The 23760-nt window shown below is 49.4% G+C and overlaps 2 protein-coding genes across 3 annotated transcripts in view; one reads left to right on the top strand and one right to left on the bottom strand.

The window, feature by feature from the left end:
- Window positions 1-2813, bottom strand: part of USP48 (ubiquitin specific peptidase 48) — a 46122-nt gene extending 43309 nt beyond the window's left edge. Inside the window, 1 exon segment of the mRNA XM_082273416.1 lies at window positions 2613-2813. Within this exon segment, the coding sequence (XP_082129542.1) occupies window positions 2613-2746 (134 nt within the window). The 5' untranslated portion in view covers window positions 2747-2813.
- Window positions 2814-3753: 940 nt separating this feature from the next.
- Window positions 3754-23760, top strand: part of LDLRAD2 (low density lipoprotein receptor class A domain containing 2) — a gene marked incomplete at its 5' end in the record, with an annotated part of 39446 nt that continues 19439 nt past the window's right edge. The window contains one exon of one of the 2 annotated variants that reach the window (XM_082273674.1): window positions 3754-3771. Coding sequence is in view for 1 of the 2 variants with exons in the window: in XM_082273673.1 (XP_082129799.1) it covers window positions 20130-20223 (94 nt within the window). Of the gene's footprint in view, window positions 3772-20129; window positions 20224-23760 lie in introns of those variants that run through there. The other variant, XM_082273673.1, reaches the window with a different exon arrangement.

Consider the following 23760-nt stretch of genomic DNA (forward strand, 5'->3'; position numbering starts at 1 on the left):
GACGACGGAGGACGGGGGATGATGGAGGACGGGGGATGATGGAGGACGGGGAGGATAGGGATGATGGAGGGGGGGGGAGGATAGGGAAGATGGGGGGGGGGAGGAGGATAGGGATGATGATGGAGGGGGAGGAGGATAGGGATGATGATGGAGGGGGAGGAGGATAGGGATGATGATGGAGGGGGAGGAGGATAGGGATGATGATGGAGGGGGAGGAGGATAGGGATGATGATGGAGGGGGAGGAGGATAGGGATGATGATGGAGGGGGAGGAGGATAGGGATGATGATGGAGGGGAGGAGGATAGGGATGATGATGGAGGGGGAGGAGGATAGGGATGATGATGGAGGGGGAGGAGGATAGGGATGATGATGGAGGGGGAGGAGGATAGGGATGATGATGGAGGGGGAGGAGGATAGGGATGATGATGGAGGGGGAGGAGGATAGGGATGATGATGGAGGGGGAGGAGGATAGGATGATGATGGAGGGGGAGGAGGATAGGGATGATGATGGAGGGGGAGGAGGATAGGGATGATGATGGAGGGGGAGGAGGATAGGGATGATGATGGAGGGGGAGGAGGATAGGGATGATGATGGAGGGGGAGGAGGATAGGGATGATGATGGAGGGGGAGGAGGATAGGGATGATGATGGAGGGGGAGGAGGATAGGGATGATGATGGAGGGGAGGAGGATAGGGATGATGATGGAGGGGGAGGAGGATAGGGATGATGATGGAGGGGGAGGAGGATAGGGATGATGATGGAGGGGGAGGAGGATAGGGATGATGATGGAGGGGGAGGAGGATAGGGATGATGATGGAGGGGGAGGAGGATAGGGATGATGATGGAGGGGGAGGAGGATAGGGATGATGATGGAGGGGGAGGAGGATAGGGATGATGATGGAGGGGGAGGAGGATAGGGATGATGAGGAGGGGGAGGAGGATAGGGATGATGATGAGGGGGGAGGAGGATAGGGATGATGATGGAGGGGGAGGAGGATAGGGATGATGATGGAGGGGGAGGAGGATAGGGATGGATGATGGAGGGGGAGGAGGATAGGGATGATGATGGAGGGGGGAGGAGGATAGGGATGATGATGGAGGGGGAGGAGGATAGGGAATGATGGAGGGGGAGGAGGATAGGGATGATGGAGGAGGAGGAGGAGGATAGGGATGATGGAGGAGGAGGAGGAGGATAGGGATGATGGAGGAGGAGGAGGATAGGGATGATGGAGGAGGAGGAGGATAGGGATGATGGAGGAGGAGGAGGATAGGGATGATGGAGGAGGAGGAGGATAGGGATGATGGAGGAGGAGGAGGATAGGGATGATGGAGGAGGAGGAGGATAGGGATGATGGAGGAGGAGGAGGATAGGGATGATGGAGGAGGAGGAGGATAGGGATGATGGAGGAGGAGGAGGATAGGGATGATGGAGGAGGAGGAGGATAGGGATGATGGAGGAGGAGGAGGATAGGGATGATGGAGGAGGTGGAGGAGGATAGGGATGATGGAGGAGGAGGAGGATAGGGATGATGGAGGAGGAGGAGGATAGGGATGATGGAGGAGGAGGAGGATAGGGATGATGGAGGAGGAGGAGGATAGGGATGATGGAGGAGGTGGAGGATAGGATGATGGAGGAGGAGGAGGATAGGGATGATGGAGGAGGAGGAGGATAGGGATGATGGAGGAGGAGGAGGATAGGGATGATGGAGGAGGAGGAGGATAGGGATGATGGAGGAGGAGGAGGATAGGGATGATGGAGGAGGAGGAGGATAGGATGATGGAGGGGGAGGAGGATAGGGATGATGATGGAGGGGGAGGAGGATAGGGATGATGATGGAGGGGGAGGAGGATAGGGATGATGGAGGAGGGGGAGGAGGATAGGGATGATGGAGGAGGAGGAGGAGGATAGGGATGATGGAGGAGGAGGAGGATAGGGATGATGGAGGAGGAGGAGGATAGGGATGATGGAGGAGGAGGAGGATAGGGATGATGGAGGAGGAGGAGGATAGGGATGATGGAGGAGGAGGAGGATAGGGATGATGGAGGAGGAGGAGGATAGGGATGATGGAGGAGGAGGAGGATAGGGATGATGGAGGAGGAGGAGGATAGGGATGATGGAGGAGGAGGAGGATAGGGATGATGGAGGAGGAGGAGGATAGGGATGATGGGAGGGGGGGGAAGATAGGGATGATGGAGGGGGGAGGATAGGGATGATGGAGGGGGGGATGATAGGGATGATGGAGGGGGGGGAGGATATGGATGATTGAGGAGGAGGATAGGGATGATGGAGGGGGAGGATAGGGATGATGGAGGGAGGAGGATAGGGATGATGGAGGGGGGAGGATAGGATGATGGAGGGAGGAGGATAGGGATGATGGAGGGAGGAGGATAGGGATGATGGAGGGGGAGGATAGGGATGATGGAGGGGGGAGGATAGGGATGATGGAGGGGGAGGATAGGGATGATGGAGGAGGGGGAGGATAGGGATGATGGAGGGGGGGGAGGATAGGGATGATGGAGGGGGAGGGGATGAGTTGGGGGGAGGGGTAATGTCAGGTAGCTGTATGTAGACAGTAGAAGGCGGGAAGCTGCCTCCCCTCCCCCCTCACCTGCACACCCCCCTCACACACGGCTCTAGGAGGATTCGGTAGGCGGTCTCTATGTGTTCCCGGGTCACCTCCTCCGGGCGGACGGTGTCGGTCCATCTCCAGGCCGCCTTCTCCAGCTGGAGCCGGGGAGCCATAGCGGCCTGACAGACTACGGCGGCGCCTCACACGCACCAACCAGGCGGCGTCATGACGTACGGACGCCGCAGCCAATCGCAGCAGAGCGCGGGATAAACTGACCCCGCCCACTTCGAGAAGGGACGTCCGACTGAGCCCGCCGAGATGAGGGGGCGGGGCTGAGTGAGTATAGTAGGGCGGGGAGTGACTGAGGAGGAGGAAGGGGCGGGGCTGGAGGTGAGTGAGTAGTAGGGCGGGGAGTGACTGAGGAGGAGGAAGGGGCGGGGCTGGAGGTGAGTGAGTATAGTAGGGCGGGGAGTGACTGAGGAGGAGGAAGGGGCGGGGCTGGAGGTGAGTGAGTACAGTAGGGCGGGGAGTGACTGAGGAGGAGGAAGGGGCGGGGCTGGAGGTGAGTGAGTACAGTAGGGCGGGGAGTGACTAAGGAGGAGGAAGGGGCGGGGCTGGAGGTGAGTGAGTATAGTAGGGCGGGGAGTGACTGAGGAGGAGGAAGGGGCGGGGCTGGAGGTGAGTGAGTAGTAGGGCGGGGAGTGACTGAGGAGGAGGAAGGGGCGGGGCTGGAGGTGAGTGAGTACAGTAGGGCGGGGAGTGACTGAGGAGGAGGAAGGGGCGGGGCTGGAGGTGAGTGAGTACAGTAGGGCGGGGAGTGACTGAGGAGGAGGAAGGGGTGGGGCTGGAGGTGAGTGAGTACAGTAGGGCGGGGAGTGACTGAGGAGGAGGAAGGGGCGGGGCTGGAGGTGAGTGAGTAGTAGGGCGGGGAGTGACTGAGGAGGAGGAAGGGGCGGGGCTGGAGGTGAGTGAGTACAGTAGGGCGGGGAGTGACTGAGGAGGAGGAAGGGGCGGGGCTGGAGGTGAGTGAGTACAGTAGGGCGGGGAGTGACTGAGGAGGAGGAAGGGGCGGGGCTGGAGGTGAGTGAGTATAGTAGGGCGGGGAGTGACTGAGGAGGAGGAAGGGGCGGGGCTGGAGGTGAGTGAGTAGTAGGGCGGGGAGTGATTGAGGAGGAGGAAGGGGCGGGGCTATGAGTGGGTGAGTACTCAGACTGTTTGATTGTCATATACAGAACACACTGCATGGCACGGACTATCCTATCACTGTGAAGGACCTGTAATAGGAGTGGTCTCTGTGTAATGGGAGGGGTCTTATCTTCTGTCCATGGATTGGTCAGACAATGGTAAACAGCCTTTGAACTTTAGCTGCAGTAGAACTACAAGTCCCATGATGCATTGAAAGTCTGTGACAAGCCCAGTGGTGGAGGGATGATGGGAATTGTAGTTCCAGCACAGATGTTTCCTCCCCCTGGTCTATGTGTCCCCTCTAGGGTTGCCACCTCACCCCTATATTCCAGGACACCTATTATTACCCTGGTTCTGGGGCAGATAAGGTGGTAATTACACTGACTCAGTGCTTTATGGTTGTTATATCAGCCCCAGAACCGGTGTAATAAAATGTGTCCTGGATTATAGAGGTGAGGTGGCACCCCGGATCCCCACAGAGGGGGGCGAGGATCCTCTAAGCTCTCATTGTACCCCAACGGCACCGCGGCACCCACAATATGACTCTGTGCTCTCAGCTGGATTTGAATGACCAGAATTCACCCCGTTACCCAGAGAAAAGGGTCAGAGGACCCCGCCATCGGCCTGTGATCATTGTATTACCACAGAACGAGGACTTAGATCATTGTATTACCACAGAACGAGACCTTAGATCATTGTATTACCACAGAACGAGGACCTTAGATCATTGTATTACCACAGAACGGGACCTAGATCATTGTATTACCACAGAACGGGACCTAGATCATTGTATTACCACAGAACGAGGACCTTAGATCATTGTATTACCACAGAACGAGACCTTAGATCATTGTATTACCACAGAACGGGACCTAGATCATTGTATTACCACAGAACGAGGACCTTAGATCATTGTATTACCACAGAACGAGGACCTAGATCATTGTATTACCACAGAACGAGGACTTAGATCATTGTATTACCACAGAACGAGACCTTAGATCATTGTATTACCACAGAACGGGACCTAGATCATTGTATTACCACAGAACGAGGACCTTAGATCATTGTATTACCACAGAACGAGGACCTAGATCATTGTATTACCACAGAACGAGGACTTAGATCATTGTATTACCACAGAACGGGACCTTAGATCATTGTATTACCACAGAACGAGGACTTAGATCATTGTATTACCACAGAACGAGGACCTTAGATCATTGTATTACCACAGAACGAGGACTTAGATCATTGTATTACCACAGAACGAGGACCTTAGATCATTGTATTACCACAGAACGAGGACCTTAGATCATTGTATTACCACAGAACGAGGACTTAGATCATTGTATTACCACAGAACGAGGACTTAGATCATTGTATTACCACAGAACGAGGACCTTAGATCATTGTATTACCACAGAACGAGGACTTAGATCATTGTATTACCACAGAACGAGGACCTTAGATCATTGTATTACCACAGAACGAGGACCTTAGATCATTGTATTACCACAGAACGAGGACTTAGATCATTGTATTACCACAGAACGAGGACTTAGATCATTGTATTACCACAGAACGAGACCTTAGATCATTGTATTACCACAGAACGGGACCTAGATCATTGTATTACCACAGAACGAGGACTTGGATCATTGTATTACCACAGAACGGGACTTAGATCATTGTATTACCACAGAACGAGGACTTAGATCATTGTATTACCACAGAACGAGGACCTAGATCATTGTATTACCACAGAACGAGGACTTGGATCATTGTATTACCACAGAACGGGACCTTAGATCATTGTATTACCACAGAACGAGGACTTAGATCATTGTATTACCACAGAACGAGGACCTTAGATCATTGTATTACCACAGAACGAGGACCTTAGATCATTGTATTACCACAGAACGGGACCTAGATCATTGTATTACCACAGAACGAGGACCTAGATCATTGTATTACCACAGAACGAGGACCTTAGATCATTGTATTACCACAGAACGAGGACCTAGATCATTGTATTACCACAGAACGAGGACCTTAGATCATTGTATTACCACAGAACGAGGACCTTAGATCATTGTATTACCACAGAACGGGACCTAGATCATTGTATTACCACAGAACGGGACCTAGATCATTGTATTACCACAGAACGAGGACCTTAGATCATTGTATTACCACAGAACGAGACCTTAGATCATTGTATTACCACAGAACGGGACCTAGATCATTGTATTACCACAGAACGAGGACCTTAGATCATTGTATTACCACAGAACGAGGACCTAGATCATTGTATTACCACAGAACGAGGACTTAGATCATTGTATTACCACAGAACGGGACCTTAGATCATTGTATTACCACAGAACGAGGACTTAGATCATTGTATTACCACAGAACGAGGACCTTAGATCATTGTATTACCACAGAACGAGGACTTAGATCATTGTATTACCACAGAACGAGGACCTTAGATCATTGTATTACCACAGAACGAGGACCTTAGATCATTGTATTACCACAGAACGAGGACTTAGATCATTGTATTACCACAGAACGAGGACTTAGATCATTGTATTACCACAGAACGAGGACCTTAGATCATTGTATTACCACAGAACGAGGACTTAGATCATTGTATTACCACAGAACGAGGACCTTAGATCATTGTATTACCACAGAACGAGGACCTTAGATCATTGTATTACCACAGAACGAGGACTTAGATCATTGTATTACCACAGAACGAGGACTTAGATCATTGTATTACCACAGAACGAGACCTTAGATCATTGTATTACCACAGAACGGGACCTAGATCATTGTATTACCACAGAACGAGGACTTGGATCATTGTATTACCACAGAACGGGACTTAGATCATTGTATTACCACAGAACGAGGACTTAGATCATTGTATTACCACAGAACGAGGACCTAGATCATTGTATTACCACAGAACGAGGACTTGGATCATTGTATTACCACAGAACGGGACCTTAGATCATTGTATTACCACAGAACGAGGACTTAGATCATTGTATTACCACAGAACGAGGACCTTAGATCATTGTATTACCACAGAACGAGGACCTTAGATCATTGTATTACCACAGAACGGGACCTAGATCATTGTATTACCACAGAACGAGGACCTAGATCATTGTATTACCACAGAACGAGGACCTTAGATCATTGTATTACCACAGAACGAGGACCTTAGATCATTGTATTACCACAGAACGGGACCTAGATCATTGTATTACCACAGAACGGGACCTAGATCATTGTATTACCACAGAACGAGGACCTAGATCATTGTATTACCACAGAACGAGGACTTAGATCATTGTATTACCACAGAACGGGACCTTAGATCATTGTATTACCACAGAACGAGGACTTAGATCATTGTATTACCACAGAACGAGGACTTAGATCATTGTATTACCACAGAACGAGGACCTTAGATCATTGTATTACCACAGAACGAGGACTTAGATCATTGTATTACCACAGAACGAGGACCTTAGATCATTGTATTACCACAGAACGAGGACCTTAGATCATTGTATTACCACAGAACGAGGACTTAGATCATTGTATTACCACAGAACGAGGACTTAGTTCATTGTATTACCACAGAACGAGGACCTTAGATCATTGTATTACCACAGAACGAGGACTTAGATCATTGTATTACCACAGAACGAGGACCTTAGATCATTGTATTACCACAGAACGAGGACCTTAGATCATTGTATTACCACAGAACGAGGACTTAGATCATTGTATTACCACAGAACGAGGACTTAGATCATTGTATTACCACAGAACGAGACCTTAGATCATTGTATTACCACAGAACGGGACCTAGATCATTGTATTACCACAGAACGAGGACTTGGATCATTGTATTACCACAGAACGGGACTTAGATCATTGTATTACCACAGAACGAGGACTTAGATCATTGTATTACCACAGAACGAGGACCTAGATCATTGTATTACCACAGAACGAGGACTTGGATCATTGTATTACCACAGAACGGGACTTAGATCATTGTATTACCACAGAACGAGGACCTTAGATCATTGTATTACCACAGAACGAGGACCTAGATCATTGTATTATCACAGAACGAGGACCTTAGATCATTGTATTACCACAGAACGAGGACTTAGATCATTGTATTACCACAGAACGAGGACTTAGATCATTGTATTACCACAGAACGAGGACCTTAGATCATTGTATTACCACAGAACGGGACCTAGATCATTGTATTACCACAGAACGAGGACCTTAGATCATTGTATTACCACAGAACGAGGACTTAGATCATTGTATTACCACAGAACGAGGACTTAGATCATTGTATTACCACAGAACGAGGACCTTAGATCATTGTATTACCACAGAACAAGGACTTAGATCATTGTATTACCACAGAACGGGACCTTAGATCATTGTATTACCACAGAACGAGGACCTTAGATCATTGTATTACCACAGAACGAGGACCTAGATCATTGTATTACCACAGAACGGGACCTTAGATCATTGTATTACCACAGAACGAGGACCTTAGATCATTGTATTACCACAGAACGAGGACCTTAGATCATTGTATTACCACAGAACGAGGACTTGGATCATTGTATTACCACAGAACGAGGACTTAGATCATTGTATTACCACAGAACGAGGACTTAGATCATTGTATTACCACAGAACGAGGACCTTAGATCATTGTATTACCACAGAACGAGGACCTTAGATCATTGTATTACCACAAAACGAGGACCTTAGATCATTGTATTACCACAGAACGAGGACCTAGATCATTGTATTACCACAGAACGGGACCTTAGATCATTGTATTACCACAGAACGAGGACCTAGATCATTGTATTACCACAGAACGAGGACTTAGATCATTGTATTACCACAGAACGGGACCTTAGATCATTGTATTACCACAGAACGAGACCTTAGATCATTGTATTACCACAGAACGAGGACTTAGATCATTGTATTACCACAGAAGGAGGACCTTAGATCATTGTATTACCACAGAACGAGGACCTAGATCATTGTATTACCACAGAACGGGACCTTACTCGATAGCCATTGTATTACCACAGAACGGGACTTAGATCATTGTATTACCACAGAACGAGGACCTTAGATCATTGTATTACCACAGAACGAGGACCTTAGATCATTGTATTACCACAGAAGGAGGACTTAGATCATTGTAAACGAGGACTTGGATCATTGTATTACCACAGAACGAGACCTTAGATCATTGTATTACCACAGAACGGGACCTTTTAGATCATTGTATTACCACAGAACGGGACCTTAGATCATTGTATTACCACAGAACGAGGACTTAGATCACTGTATTACCACAGAACGAGGACCTTAGATCATTGTATTACCACAGAACGAGGACCTAGATCACTGTATTACCACAGAACGAGGACCTTAGATCATTGTATTACCACAGAACGAGACCTTGGATCATTGTATTACCACAGAACGAGGACTTGGATCATTGTATTACCATAGAACGAGACCTTAGATCATTGTATTACCACAGAACGAGGACCTTAGATCATTGTATTACCACAGAACGAGGACCTAGATCATTGTATTACCACAGAACGAGGACTTGGATCATTGTATTACCACAGAACGAGGACTTAGATCATTGTATTACCACAGAACGAGGACCTTAGATCATTGTATTACCACAGAACGGGACCTTAGATCATTGTATTACCACAGAACGGGACCTTAGATCATTGTATTACCACAGACTGGGACCTAGATCATTGTATTACCACAGAACGAGGACCTAGATCATTGTATTACCACAGAACGAGGACCTAGATCATTGTATTACCACAGAACGAGGACTTGGATCATTGTATTACCACAGAACGAGGACCTAGATCATTGTATTACCACAGAACGGGACCTTAGATCATTGTATTACCACAGAACAAGGACCTAGATCATTGTATTACCACAGAACGGGACCTTAGATCATTGTATTACCACAGAACGAGGACTTGGATCATTGTATTACCACAGAACGAGGACCTAGATCATTGTATTACCACAGAACGAGGACCTAGATCATTGTATTACCACAGAACGAGGACTTGGATCATTGTATTACCACAGAACGAGACCTTAGATCATTGTATTACCACAGAACGGGACCTTAGATCATTGTATTACCACAGAACGAGGACTTAGATCACTGTATTACCACAGAACGAGGACCTTAGATCATTGTATTACCACAGAACGAGGACCTAGATCACTGTATTACCACAGAACGAGGACCTTAGATCATTGTATTACCACAGAACGAGACCTTGGATCATTGTATTACCACAGAACGAGGACTTGGATCATTGTATTACCATAGAACGAGACCTTAGATCATTGTATTACCACAGAACGAGGACCTTAGATCATTGTATTACCACAGAACGAGGACCTAGATCATTGTATTACCACAGAACGAGGACTTGGATCATTGTATTACCACAGAACGAGGACTTAGATCATTGTATTACCACAGAACGAGGACCTTAGATCATTGTATTACCACAGAACGGGACCTTAGATCATTGTATTACCACAGAACGGGACCTTAGATCATTGTATTACCACAGAACGGGACCTAGATCATTGTATTACCACAGACTGGGACCTAGATCATTGTATTACCACAGAACCAGGACTTCAGGATGCATTTGGCCGAAACTGAAAATTATGTTTTAAAAAAACAAAAAACAAATGCATAATTGTATTATATTCGACTTTTTGATCAATATCATGAATTTAAATGAATATAATTTATTGTCGGCCGTTATCGGCACCTTTTGACGTGGTGTTAATATTCCTGCTTGGTGCATTTTTGGTAAATATTTGATAAGTTTAAAAAAACGCACCAAAAAACGCACCTCCCTATTGAAAACGCACCAAAAACGCACCTCCCCATTGAAAATGCAGGAAGAACGTATCAAAAATGCACCCCATGTAACTCTATTGGTGTATTTTTTTTGAGTCCCATGACCCAAGAAAAGCACCCCATAAGCAGAGGTAAATCGGAGGAAAATCGCGGGCGGCAGCCATTTTCGGCACCTTTCTTTCGGCAGAACGCTGGAAACTCTATTTTTGACCGATAATTTTCAGCGGCCGAAATTTCAGTCCCTCACTAATATTCAAAGTTTTAATTAATATCATACATTTAAATGAATGTGAATTTATTTTTTTCGGCCATTAGCAGCACTTTTACGATTGGCTGCTTTCACGCTCAGCAGTTATTTAAGTGCTTTTGTGTTTTTATTAAAACAAAAAGCACAAGAAAAATGCATCCCTGTAATTGTTCCCCGCCCGCCGTATAGTGAAATGACGGACAGGTGGGCGGGAACACTCCCCCGTTCTGGGAGGGCACCATACGATTTGATCCCATTCTTGCCACACCTGTTCGCCCTGGGACATCGCACATCACCAATCACAGTAAAGAGCCTGTGACCTAGTGTGTCCGCTGTGTCCAATCACAGAGTAATCAGAAAATGCCGGTTCTGGGCATTCCTCCCCTCACACTGATAGCGCCCGAGGAGAGGAGAGAGCCGGGAAGTGGCATTCCTCAGTGGGGACATCAACACTGATCATCAGTGATGCCTTTTCAGTGCCAAATATTAGTGCTCATCAGTGCAGCCAGTCAGTGTCCATCAGTACTCATCAGTGCAGCCTATCAGTGTCCATCAGTACTCATGAGTGCAGCCTATCAGTGTCCATCAGTACTCATGAGTGCAGCCTATCAGTGCAACCTATCAATGCTCATCAGAGCAGCCTGTAAGTGTCCATCAGTGTTCTTCAGTGTAGCCTATTAGTGTCCATCAGTGTAGCCTATCAGTGCTCATCAGTGCAGCCTATCAGTGTCCATCAGTACAGCCTATCAGTGTCCATCAGTTCAGCCTATTAGTTTCCATCTGTTCAGCCTATTCGTTTCCATCAGTGCAGCCTATCAGTGTCCATCAGTGCTCATCAGTGTCCACCTGTGCAGCCTATCAGTGCTAATCAGTGCAGCCTATCAGTGTCCATCTGTGCAGCCTATCAGTGTCCATCTGTGCAGCCTATCAGTGTCCATCAGTGTCCACCTGTGCAGCCTATCAGTGTCCATCTGTGCAGCCTATCAGTGTCCATCAGTGCTCATCAGTGTCCACCTGTGCAGCCTATCAGTGCAGCCTATCAGTGCTCATCAGTGCAGCCTATCAGTGCTCATCAGTGCAGCCTATCAGTGTCCATCAGTACTCATGAGTGCAGCCTATCAGTGCAACCTATCAATGCTCATCAGAGCAGCCTGTAAGTGTCCATCAGTGTTCTTCAGTGTAGCCTATTAGTGTCCATCAGTGTAGCCTATCAGTGCTCATCAGTGCAGCCTATCAGTGTCCATCAGTACAGCCTATCAGTGTCCATCAGTTCAGCCTATTAGTTTCCATCTGTTCAGCCTATTCGTTTCCATCAGTGCAGCCTATCAGTGTCCATCAGTGCTCATCAGTGTCCACCTGTGCAGCCTATCAGTGCTAATCAGTGCAGCCTATCAGTGTCCATCTGTGCAGCCTATCAGTGTCCATCTGTGCAGCCTATCAGTGTCCATCAGTGTCCACCTGTGCAGCCTATCAGTGTCCATCTGTGCAGCCTATCAGTGTCCATCAGTGCTCATCAGTGTCCACCTGTGCAGCCTATCAGTGCAGCCTATCAGTGCTCATCAGTGCAGCCTATCAGTGCTCATCAGTGCAGCCTATCAGTGTCCATCAGTACTCATGAGTGCAGCCTATCAGTGCAACCTATCAATGCTCATCAGAGCAGCCTGTAAGTGTCCATCAGTGTTCTTCAGTGTAGCCTATCAGTGCTCATCAGTGCAGCCTATCAGTGCTCATCAGTGCAGCCTATCAGTGTCCATCAGTACAGCCTATCAGTGTCCATCAGTTCAGCCTATTAGTTTCCATCTGTTCAGCCTATTCGTTTCCATCAGTGCAGCCTATCAGTGTCCATCAGTGCTCATCAGTGTCCACCTGTGCAGCCTATCAGTGCTAATCAGTGCAGCCTATCAGTGTCCATCTGTGCAGCCTATCAGTGTCCATCTGTGCAGCCTATCAGTGTCCATCAGTGTCCACCTGTGCAGCCTATCAGTGTCCATCTGTGCAGCCTATCAGTGTCCATCAGTGCTCATCAGTGTCCACCTGTGCAGCCTATCAGTGCAGCCTATCAGTGCTCATCAGTGCAGCCTATCAGTGCTCATCAGTGCAGCCTATCAGTGTCCATCAGTACTCATGAGTGCAGCCTATCAGTGCAACCTATCAATGCTCATCAGAGCAGCCTGTAAGTGTCCATCAGTGTTCTTCAGTGTAGCCTATCAGTGCTCATCAGTGCAGCCTATCAGTGCTCATCAGTGCAGCCTATCAGTGTCCATCAGTACAGCCTATCAGTGTCCATCAGTTCAGCCTATTAGTTTCCATCTGTTCAGCCTATTCGTTTCCATCAGTGCAGCCTATCAGTGTCCATCAGTGCTCATCAGTGTCCACCTGTGCAGCCTATCAGTGCTAATCAGTGCAGCCTATCAGTGTCCATCTGTGCAGCCTATCAGTGTCCATCTGTGCAGCCTATCAGTGTCCATCAGTGTCCACCTGTGCAGCCTATCAGTGTCCATCTGTGCAGCCTATCAGTGTCCATCAGTGCTCATCAGTGTCCACCTGTGCAGCCTATCAGTGCAGCCTATCAGTGCTCATCAGTGCAGCCTATCAGTGCTCATCAGTGCAGCCTATCAGTGTCCATCAGTACTCATGAGTGCAGCCTATCAGTGCAACCTATCAATGCTCATCAGAGCAGCCTGTAAGTGTCCATCAGTGTTCTTCAGTGTAGCCTATTAGTGTCCATCAGTGTAGCCTATCAGTGCTCATCAGTGCAGCCTATCAGTGTCCATCAGTACAGCCTATCAGTGTCCATCAGTTCAGCCTATTAGTTTCCATCTGTTCAGCCTATTCGTTTCCATCAGTGCAGCCTATCAGTGTCCATCAGTGCTCATCAGTGTCCACCTGTGCAGCCTATCAGTGCTAATCAGTGCAGCCTATCAGTGTCCATCTGTGCAGCCTATCAGTGTCCATCAGTGTCCACCTGTGCAGCCTATCAGTGTCCATCTGTGCAGCCTATCAGTGTCCATCAGTGCTCATCAGTGTCCACCTGTGCAGCCTATCAGTGCAGCCTATCAGTGCTCATCAGTGCAGCCTATCAGTGCTCATCAGTGCAGCCTATCAGTGTCCATCAGTACTCATGAGTGCAGCCTATCAGTGCAACCTATCAATGCTCATCAGAGCAGCCTGTAAGTGTCCATCAGTGTTCTTCAGTGTAGCCTATCAGTGCTCATCAGTGCAGCCTATCAGTGCTCATCAGTGCAGCCTATCAGTGTCCATCAGTACAGCCTATCAGTGTCCATCAGTTCAGCCTATTAGTTTCCATCTGTTCAGCCTATTCGTTTCCATCAGTGCAGCCTATCAGTGTCCATCAGTGCTCATCAGTGTCCACCTGTGCAGCCTATCAGTGCTAATCAGTGCAGCCTATCAGTGTCCATCTGTGCAGCCTATCAGTGTCCATCTGTGCAGCCTATCAGTGTCCATCAGTGTCCACCTGTGCAGCCTATCAGTGTCCATCTGTGCAGCCTATCAGTGTCCATCAGTGCTCATCAGTGTCCACCTGTGCAGCCTATCAGTGCAGCCTATCAGTGCTCATCAGTGCAGCCTATCAGTGCTCATCAGTGCAGCCTATCAGTGTCCATCAGTACTCATGAGTGCAGCCTATCAGTGCAACCTATCAATGCTCATCAGAGCAGCCTGTAAGTGTCCATCAGTGTTCTTCAGTGTAGCCTATTAGTGTCCATCAGTGTAGCCTATCAGTGCTCATCAGTGCAGCCTATCAGTGTCCATCAGTACAGCCTATCAGTGTCCATCAGTTCAGCCTATTAGTTTCCATCTGTTCAGCCTATTCGTTTCCATCAGTGCAGCCTATCAGTGTCCATCAGTGCTCATCAGTGTCCACCTGTGCAGCCTATCAGTGCTAATCAGTGCAGCCTATCAGTGTCCATCTGTGCAGCCTATCAGTGTCCATCTGTGCAGCCTATCAGTGTCCATCAGTGTCCACCTGTGCAGCCTATCAGTGTCCATCTGTGCAGCCTATCAGTGTCCATCAGTGCTCATCAGTGTCCACCTGTGCAGCCTATCAGTGCAGCCTATCAGTGCTCATCAGTGCAGCCTATCAGTGCTCATCAGTGCAGCCTATCAGTGCTCATCCGTGCAGCCTATCACTGTCAATAAGTGCAGCCTCATCAGTGAAAGATTTACAAAATTGTATAACAGAAACTAAGAAAAAAATTTTTTTTTTCAAAATCTTTTTTTGTTTAGGAAAAGAATAACCCCTCCCCCCCTTCCCCCCTTCCCCCCTTCCCCCAGCGTTGATTAAATACCACCAAAATAAAGGTATTTGTGTAAAAAAAAACCAAAATGATAAAATGTAATGAGGGTACAGTGCTGCATGACTGAGTAATTGTCATTCAAGGTGTGAGAGCGCTGAAAGCTGAGAACTGGCCTGGGCAGGAAGAGGGGAAAGTGTCCGGTATTGAAGGGGTTAAATTCTGTCCTCGCACTGGTCCGTTGCCGTGGTAATCCTGCTTCCCGCATTTTTGGTGCATATTTGGTTAACCACTTCTGGACTGGAAGGTTTTACCCCCCTTAATGACCCCAGGCCATATTTTGTGATTCGGCACTGCGTTATTTTAACTGACAATTGCGCGGTCGTGCGACGCTGTACCCAAATACAATCGATGTCCTCTTTTCCCCACAAACAGAGATTTCTTTTGGTGGTATTTGATCACCTGTGCAGTTTTTATTTTTTGCACTATAAACAAAAAAAGAGCGACAATTCTGAAAAAAAAAAAAAAAACATTTTTTACATTCTGCGATATAAAATTCCAATAAAAAAAATTTAAAATCTAAATTTTTCGTCATTTTAGGCCAATTTGTTTTCTGCTACATATTTTTGGTAAAAAAAAAATCCCAATAAGCGTATTTTGATTGGTTTGCACAAAAGTTATCACATCTACAAAGTAGGGGAAAGATTTTATGTCATTTTTATTTATTTCTTTACAATGGCGGCGATCTGCGATTTTTAGCGGGACTGCGACATTGCAGCGGACAGATCGGACCCCTAACTGACATTTTTGACACTTTTGGGGGGACCAGTGACATTACTACAGTAATCAGTGCTAAAAATATGCACTGTTACTGTAATAATGACACTGGCAGAGAAGGGGTTAGCACATGGGGGGATCAAAGGGTTAAATGTGTCCCTAGGGAGTGCTTTCTAACTGTGTGGGGGAGGGGCTTGGTGCATGAACACAGAGATCCAATCTCCTAAATAAGAGGATTCCTGTGTTCATCTCTGACAGAACAGCGATCTGCTGCGTTTACATCGTTCTGTCTCCACGGGGAACCATCGCGGGTGCCGGGGGCAATCATGGGCACCGGCCTTCGCTGATTGGCTCCCCCTGTGACGAATGGGCGTGTTCCCCCTCTCACGGTCCCGCAAAGCGACCTACAGTTACGTCATTTCGCGGGACGGAGCCGACCTGCCAGTATAAGTACTGCTGGAGGTCGGCAAGTGGTTAAAAAAAGAAATACGCACCTCCCCATTGAAATGCAGGGAAAAGGCGACAAAAACGCACCACAGGGACCAGAAGTTGCATGCTGGCACCTGGGGTGCCACCTGAATTCTCCCTACGCCCCCTCGCTATATATCCCGGGCTCTGAGGGACTGGCATAGCGGGTAGAGGGGGGGGGGAGAGCGGACACACGTGTGACATCACTTTCGGGTCCCCCCGTTCTGTTTCTCCAGCCGTTAAGGCCAGGAAAGTATCTGCTGCTGTGCGATTTGCAATACATTGGGGGGAGCACAGGGGGGGCAATGGGGGTATTTTAGACCCCAAATGTCTCATTAAAGATAACCTGTCACCAGAATAATCATCACATAGGGCAGTGATGGGGAACCTTGGCACCCCAGATGTTTTGGAACTACATTTCCCATGATGCTTGTGTACTCTGCAGTGTAGTGGAGCATCATGGGAAATGTGGTTCCAAAACATCTGGGGTGCCAAGGTTCCCCATCCCTGACATAGGGTAATAGTTGTCCTTTATGTGATGGGAAAAAAAAGTTAAATAAAAACATTTTTTTAAAAATAAACCCCCCCCCCCCCAAAATAAAAATTGAGGCCCCCTGCATATATACGCATGTACAAACATAAACGCACGCGGCAGGGCGCACGCAGTGCATATTGCCGCGCGCGCCGGAGTGAGAGCAATAATTCTACACCAGACCTCCTTCATAACGCCAAACTGATGACCTATAGGGGGCAGTTTGCCATAGAGTTGATGGTCCCTGCCCATCTCTATGACCCTCGGAGGCTGGAAGCAACGTCATGACGTCACTTTTGGCGCCGGCAGATGTAAACACTGCTGTTTTTTTCTGGGAAAACTGAGATTGATCTTTATTTATTTTTTTTATCTCATGTTATCCAGGATAGAGGAGAGATGTGGGGACTTATAGACCCCCGATCTCTCAATAAAGAAGACCTGTCATGCGCTATTACTAAAGGGATGTTTACATTCCTTGTAATAGCAATAAAAGTGATCAAAAAAGGAAAGAAAAAAAAAAGTAAAAACAAAAAAAAAAAGTAAAGCGCCCCCCCATCCCCTCGTGCTTGCACACAGAAGTGAACACAAAAGTAGGTTGCACCCGCATATGTAAATGGCGTTCAATCCACACATGTGAGGAATCGCCGCAATCGCCAGAGCGAGAACAATAATTCCATCCCCCGACCTCCTCTGTAACTATAACCTGGTAACCTGTAGAAATTTTTAAAGCGCAGCCTATGGAGATTTTTAAGTACCGCAGTTTGGTGCCATTCCACGAGTCTGCGCAATTCTAAAGCGCAAACAGGACTTCTTATGGCTTTCTTCCACCAATGGCTTTCTTTTTCTCACTCTTCCATAAAGGGCAGATTTGTGGAGCGCACGACTAATAGTTGTCCTGTGGACAGATTCTCCCACCTGAGCTGTGGATCTCTGCAGCTCCTCCAGAGTTCCCATGGGCCTCTTGGCTGCTTCTCTGATGAATGCTCTCCTTGCCCGGCCGGTCAGTTTAGGTGGACGGCCATGTCTTGGTAGGGGCCCGGCCGGTCAGTTTAGGTGAACGGCCATGTCTTGGTAGGGGCCCAGCCGGTCAGTTTCGGTGGATGGCCATGTCTTGGTAGGGTTGCCTGACCGGTCAGTTTAGGTGGACAGCCACGTCTTGGTAGGGGCCCGGCCGGTCAGTTTAGGTGGACGGCCATGTCTTGGTAGGGGCCCAGCCAGTCAGTTTAGGAGGACAGCCATGTCTTGGTAGGGGCCCAGCCAGTCAGTTTAGGAGGACAGCCATGTCTTGGTAGGGGCCCAGCCAGTCAGTTTAGGTGGACGGCCATGTGTTGGTAGGGGCCCGGCCGGTCAGTTTAGGTGGATGGCCATGTCTTGGTATGGTTGCCCGGCCGGTCAGTTTAGGTGGACGGCCATGTCTTGCTAGGGGCACGACCGGTCAGTTTAGGTGGACGGCCATGTCTTGGTAGGGGCCTGGCCGGTCAGTTTAGGAGGACAGCCATGTCTTGGTAGGGGCCCAGCCAGTCAGTTTAGGTGGACGGCCATGTGTTGGTAGGGGCCCGGCCGGTCAGTTTAGGTGGACGGCCATGTCTTGGTAGGGGCCCGGGTGGTCAGTTTAGGTGGACGGCCATGTCTTGGTAGGGGCCCAGCCAGTCAGTTTAGGTGGACGGCCATGTGTTGGTAGGGGCTCGGCTGGTCAGTTTAGGTGGACGGCCATGTCTTGGTAGGGGCCCGGGTGGTCAGTTTAGGTGGACGGCCATGTCTTGGTAGGGTTGCAGTTGTGCCATACTCTTTCCATTTTCCCATGATGGATTGAGCAGCGCTCTGTGAGATGGTCAAAGCTTGGGAGATTTTTTTTATAACCTAACCCTGCTTTACACTTCTCCACAACTTTATCCCTGACCTGTCTGGTGGGTTCCTTGGCCTTCATGATGCTGTTTGTTCACAAAGGTTCTCTAACAAACCTCTGAGGGCTTCAAAGAACAGCTGTATTTATACTGAGATTACATTACACACAGATGGGCTCTATTTACTAATTAGGTGACTTCTGAAGGCAATTGGTTCCAATAGATCAGGGGTCTCCAAACTATGGCCCTCCAGTTGTTCAGGAACTACAATTCCCATCATGCCTAGTCATGTCTGTGAAAGTCAGAGTTTTACAATGCCTCATGGGATGTGTAGTTCCACAACAGCTGGAGGGCCGTAGTTTGGAGATCCTAGCTCTGAAGGGCCGTAGTTTGGAGATCCTAGCTCTGGAGGGCCGTAGTTTGGAGATCCTAGCTCTGGAGGGCCGTAGTTTGGAGATCCTAGCTCTGGAGGGCCGTAGTTTGGAGATCCTAGCTCTGGAGGGCCGTAGTTTGGAGATCCTAGCTCTGGAGGGCCGTAGTTTGGAGATCCTAGCTCTGGAGGGCCGTAGTTTGGAGACCCCTGCTCTAGATTTTAGTTCGGGTTATCAGAGTAAAGGGGGGGGGGTGAATACAAATGCAGCCACACTTTTCACAGATTTATTTGTATCATTTATCATTTTCCTTCCCCTTCACAATTATGGCCACTTTGTGTCGGTCTATCACATAAAATCCCAATAAAATACATTTACGTTTTTGGTTATAACATGAGAAAATGTGGGAGATTTCAGGGGGTGTGAATACTTTTACAAGGCTCTGTAGACCCTCGGCCTGTCCGGAGATGATTTATTCCCCAGCAGTCAGAAGGCAGACATAATGAAGGGAAGACAGACCCCGCTCCTAAATAGGGTGGTACATTGTTTATCACCCAGCGCTCCATCAAACTCTCATCGTCGTCATGGTTACCAGGAGACACAAACGCCGAGCACAAAGCCACCCCGGCCGCAGACAAAAGCCGACCTCGACAAGTCATTGTGGACACAAGACCAAAGCAAAGCCTTCAGCCAGAGAAGTGAGGGGTGCAGAGGAGACACAAGTTTACTTACTGGAAGTGAAGGGTGTCAGAGCGCCCCAAAGCCTAGCTGTTACCCCCCCCCCCCCCCCCCCCCCAATATCGGAGGTCCCGTACCCTCGCTTCAGATCACCGGCGTGGAGAAAGGAATGTGGACATGGCGATGAAGAGGGGGAAGACTTCACCAATGCTGCCACCACTATTTGTAGTCATGAGTTTAATGATCGGGGCAGCCTACCCCCTAGAAACAGGTTGGTAACTGGAACGGGGGAGGGGGGGTAATTGATAATGTGTTGTTGTCAGTCTGTCTGTCTGTGGTCCCGGCATTCATTCGGGGGGGTTCCAGGATTCTGTTCGTAGGATTTTCTCTATCAGATTTCTTTTCACAGTTTTCCTCTGGCATTCGGAGAAGTTTGGCCGGTCATTCACTTGTATCGTCTCTTCATCCCACTCCGGGGGGGGGCTTACAGGTATGATGGGGGGGACACGCTCCTGTTCATACCCCTCTGGGGGGGCTTACAGGTATGATGGGGGGACACGTTCCTGTTCATACCACTCCGGGGGGGCTTACAGGTATGATGGGGGGACACGTTCCTGTTCATCCCACTCCGGGGGGGGGCTTACAGGTATGATGGGGGACACGTTCCTGTTCATACCCCTCTGGGGGGGCTTACAGGTATGATAGGGGGACACGTTCCTGTTCATCCCACTCCGGGGGGGCTTACAGGTATAATGGGGGACACATTCCTGTTCATCCCACTCCGGGGGGCTTACAGGTATGATGGGGGACACGTTCCTGTTCATACCCCTCTGGGGGGCTTACAGGTATGATCTTGGGGGACACGTTCCTCTTCATCCCACTCCGTGGGGCTTACAGGTATAATGGGGGACACATTCCTGTTCATCCCACTCCGGGGGGCTTACAGGTATGATGGGGGACACGTTCCTGTTCATCCCACTCCGGGGGGCTTACAGGTATGATGTGGGACACGTTCCTGTTCATACCCCTCTGGGGTGGCTTATAGGTATGATGGGGGACACGTTCCTGTTCATCCCACTCCGGGGGGGCTTACAGGTATGATGGGGGGGACACGTTCCTCTTCATCCCACTCCAGGGGGCTTACAGGTATGATGGGGAACACGTTCCTGTTCATCCCACTCCGGGGGGGGCTTACAGGTATGATGGGGGGACACATTCCTGTTCATCCCACTCCGGGGGGGCTTACAGGTATGATGGGGGGGACACATTCCTCTTCATCCCACTCCGGGGGCTTACAGGTATGATGGGGGACACGTTCCTGTTCATCCCACTCCGGGGGACTTACAGGTATGATGGGGGGGACACGTTCCTGTTCATCCCACTCCGGGGGACTTACAGGTATGATGGGGGGGACACGTTCCTGTTCATCCCACTCCGGGGGGCTTACAGGTATGATGGGGGACACGTTCCTCTTCATCCCACTCCGGGGGGCTTACAGGTATGATGGGGGACACGTTCCTGTTCATCCCACTCCGGGGGACTTACAGGTATGATGGGGGGGACACGTTCCTGTTCATCCCACTCCGGGGGGGCTTACAGGTATGATGGGGGGACACGTTCCTGTTCATCCCCCTCTGGGGGGGCTTACAGGTATGATGGGGGGACACGTTCCTGTTCATCCCACTCCGGGGGGCTTACAGGTATGATGGGGGACACGTTCCTGTTCATCCCACTCCGGGGGGCTTACAGGTATGATGGGGGGACACGTTCCTGTTCATCCTACTCTGGGGGGGGGGCTTACAGGTATGATGGGGGACACATACGCTGGTCACTGTGCATTGAAAGGGGGCATGCTGGTCATTCTGCATTAAAAGGGGGCACACTGGTCACTGTGCATTGAAAGGAGGCACACTGGTCACTGTGCATTGAAAGGGGGCACGCTGGTCACTGTGCATTGAAAGGAGGCACGCTGGTCACTGTGCATTGAAAGGGGGCACGCTGGTCACTGTGCATTGAAAGGGGGCACACTGGTCACTGTGCATTGAAAGGGGGCACGCTGGTCACTGTGCATTGAAAGGAGGCACGCTGGTCACTGTGCATTGAAAGGGGGCACGCTGGTCACTGTGCATTGAAAGGGGGCACGCTGGTCACTGTGCATTGAAAGGGGGCACACTGGTCATTCTGCTGGGAAAGTCGGAACTGGTTACTAAAATTTTTGAATCCCACCACTGGACACATTCCTGTTCATCATACTCAGGGGGGCTTACAGGTATGATGGGGGACACGTTCCTGTTCATCCCACTCCGTGGGGCTTACAGGTATGATGGGGGGGACACGTTCCTGTTCATCCCACTCCGGGGGGGCTTACAGGTATGATCTTGGGGGACACGTTCCTGTTTATCCCACTCCGTGGGGCTTACAGGTATGATCTTGGGGGACACGTTCCTTTTCATCTCACTGCGGGGGGGCTTACATGTATGATGGGGGACACGTTCCTGTCCATCCCACTCCAGGGGGCTTACAGGTATGATGGGGGACACATTCCTCTTCATCCCACTCCGGGGGGCTTACAGGTATGATGGGGGGACACGATCCTCTTCATCCCACTCCGGGGGCCTTACAGGTATGATCTTGGGGGACACGTTCCTGTCCATCCCACTCCAGGGGGGCTTACAGGTATGATGGGGGACACATTCCTCTTCATCCCACTCCGGGGGGCTTACAGGTATGATGGGGGACACGTTCCTGTTTATCCCACTCCGGGGGGCTTACAGGTATGATGGGGGACACGTTCCTGTTCATCCCACTCCGGGGGGCTTACAGGTATGATGGGGGACACGTTCCTGTTCATCCCACTCCGGGGGGCTTACAGGTATGATCTTGGGGGACACGTTCCTGTTTATCCCACTCCGGGGGGCTTACAGGTATGATGGGGACACGTTCCTGTTTATCCCACTCCGGGGGGCTTACAGGTATGATGGGGGACACGTTCCTGTTCATCCCACTCCGGGGGGCTTACAGGTATGATGGGGGACACGTTCCTGTTCATCTCACTGCGGGGGGGCTTACAGGTATGATGGGGGACACGTTCCTGTTCATCCCCCTCCGTTACAGGTATGATCTGGGGGGGGGGGGGGGGGGCTATATATTCCTGATGTAGGCGGGGCTCATGTGTGGTGTTATCACTGGTGGGAGGGACTATGTGTTCCTGATGTAGGCAGGGCTCTTGTGTTATCAATGGGGGGAGGGACTATGTATTCCTGATGTAGGCGGGGCTAATGTGTGCTGTTATCACTGGGGGGAGGGACTATGTATTCCTGATGTAGGCGGTGCTCATTTTTAATGTTATCATTAGGGAGGGACCATGTATTCCTCATGTAGGCGGGGCTCATGTGTTGTGTTATTACTTGGGGGAGGGACCATGTATTCCTGATGTGGGAGGGGCTCACATTCATTGTGTTCTCACTGGGGGTAGGGGCCATGTATTCCTGATGTGGGAAGGGCTCACATGCATTGTGTTCTCATTGGGGGGGAGGGAATTTGTTTTCCTGATCTGGGAGGGGCTCACATGCGTTGTGTTCTCATTGGGGGGGAGGGAATTTGTTTTCCTGATGTGGGAGGGGCTCACATGCGTTGTGTTATCACTGGGGGGAGGGGCTATGTGACGAATATGAGACATTACATTATGCACTCCCTACTTTTCCCAAGCAGAAGTTCAGGGAAGCTGCATGAAGCTATAAGGAGTGATTGGACATTATGACAACACACGAGATCGGAATACTCCATGATTGGAATAATCAATGATCGG

Source organism: Pelophylax lessonae, assembly GCF_965119305.1.
Source record: "Pelophylax lessonae genome assembly, chromosome: 12".
Lineage (NCBI taxonomy): Eukaryota > Metazoa > Chordata > Amphibia > Anura > Ranidae > Pelophylax > Pelophylax lessonae.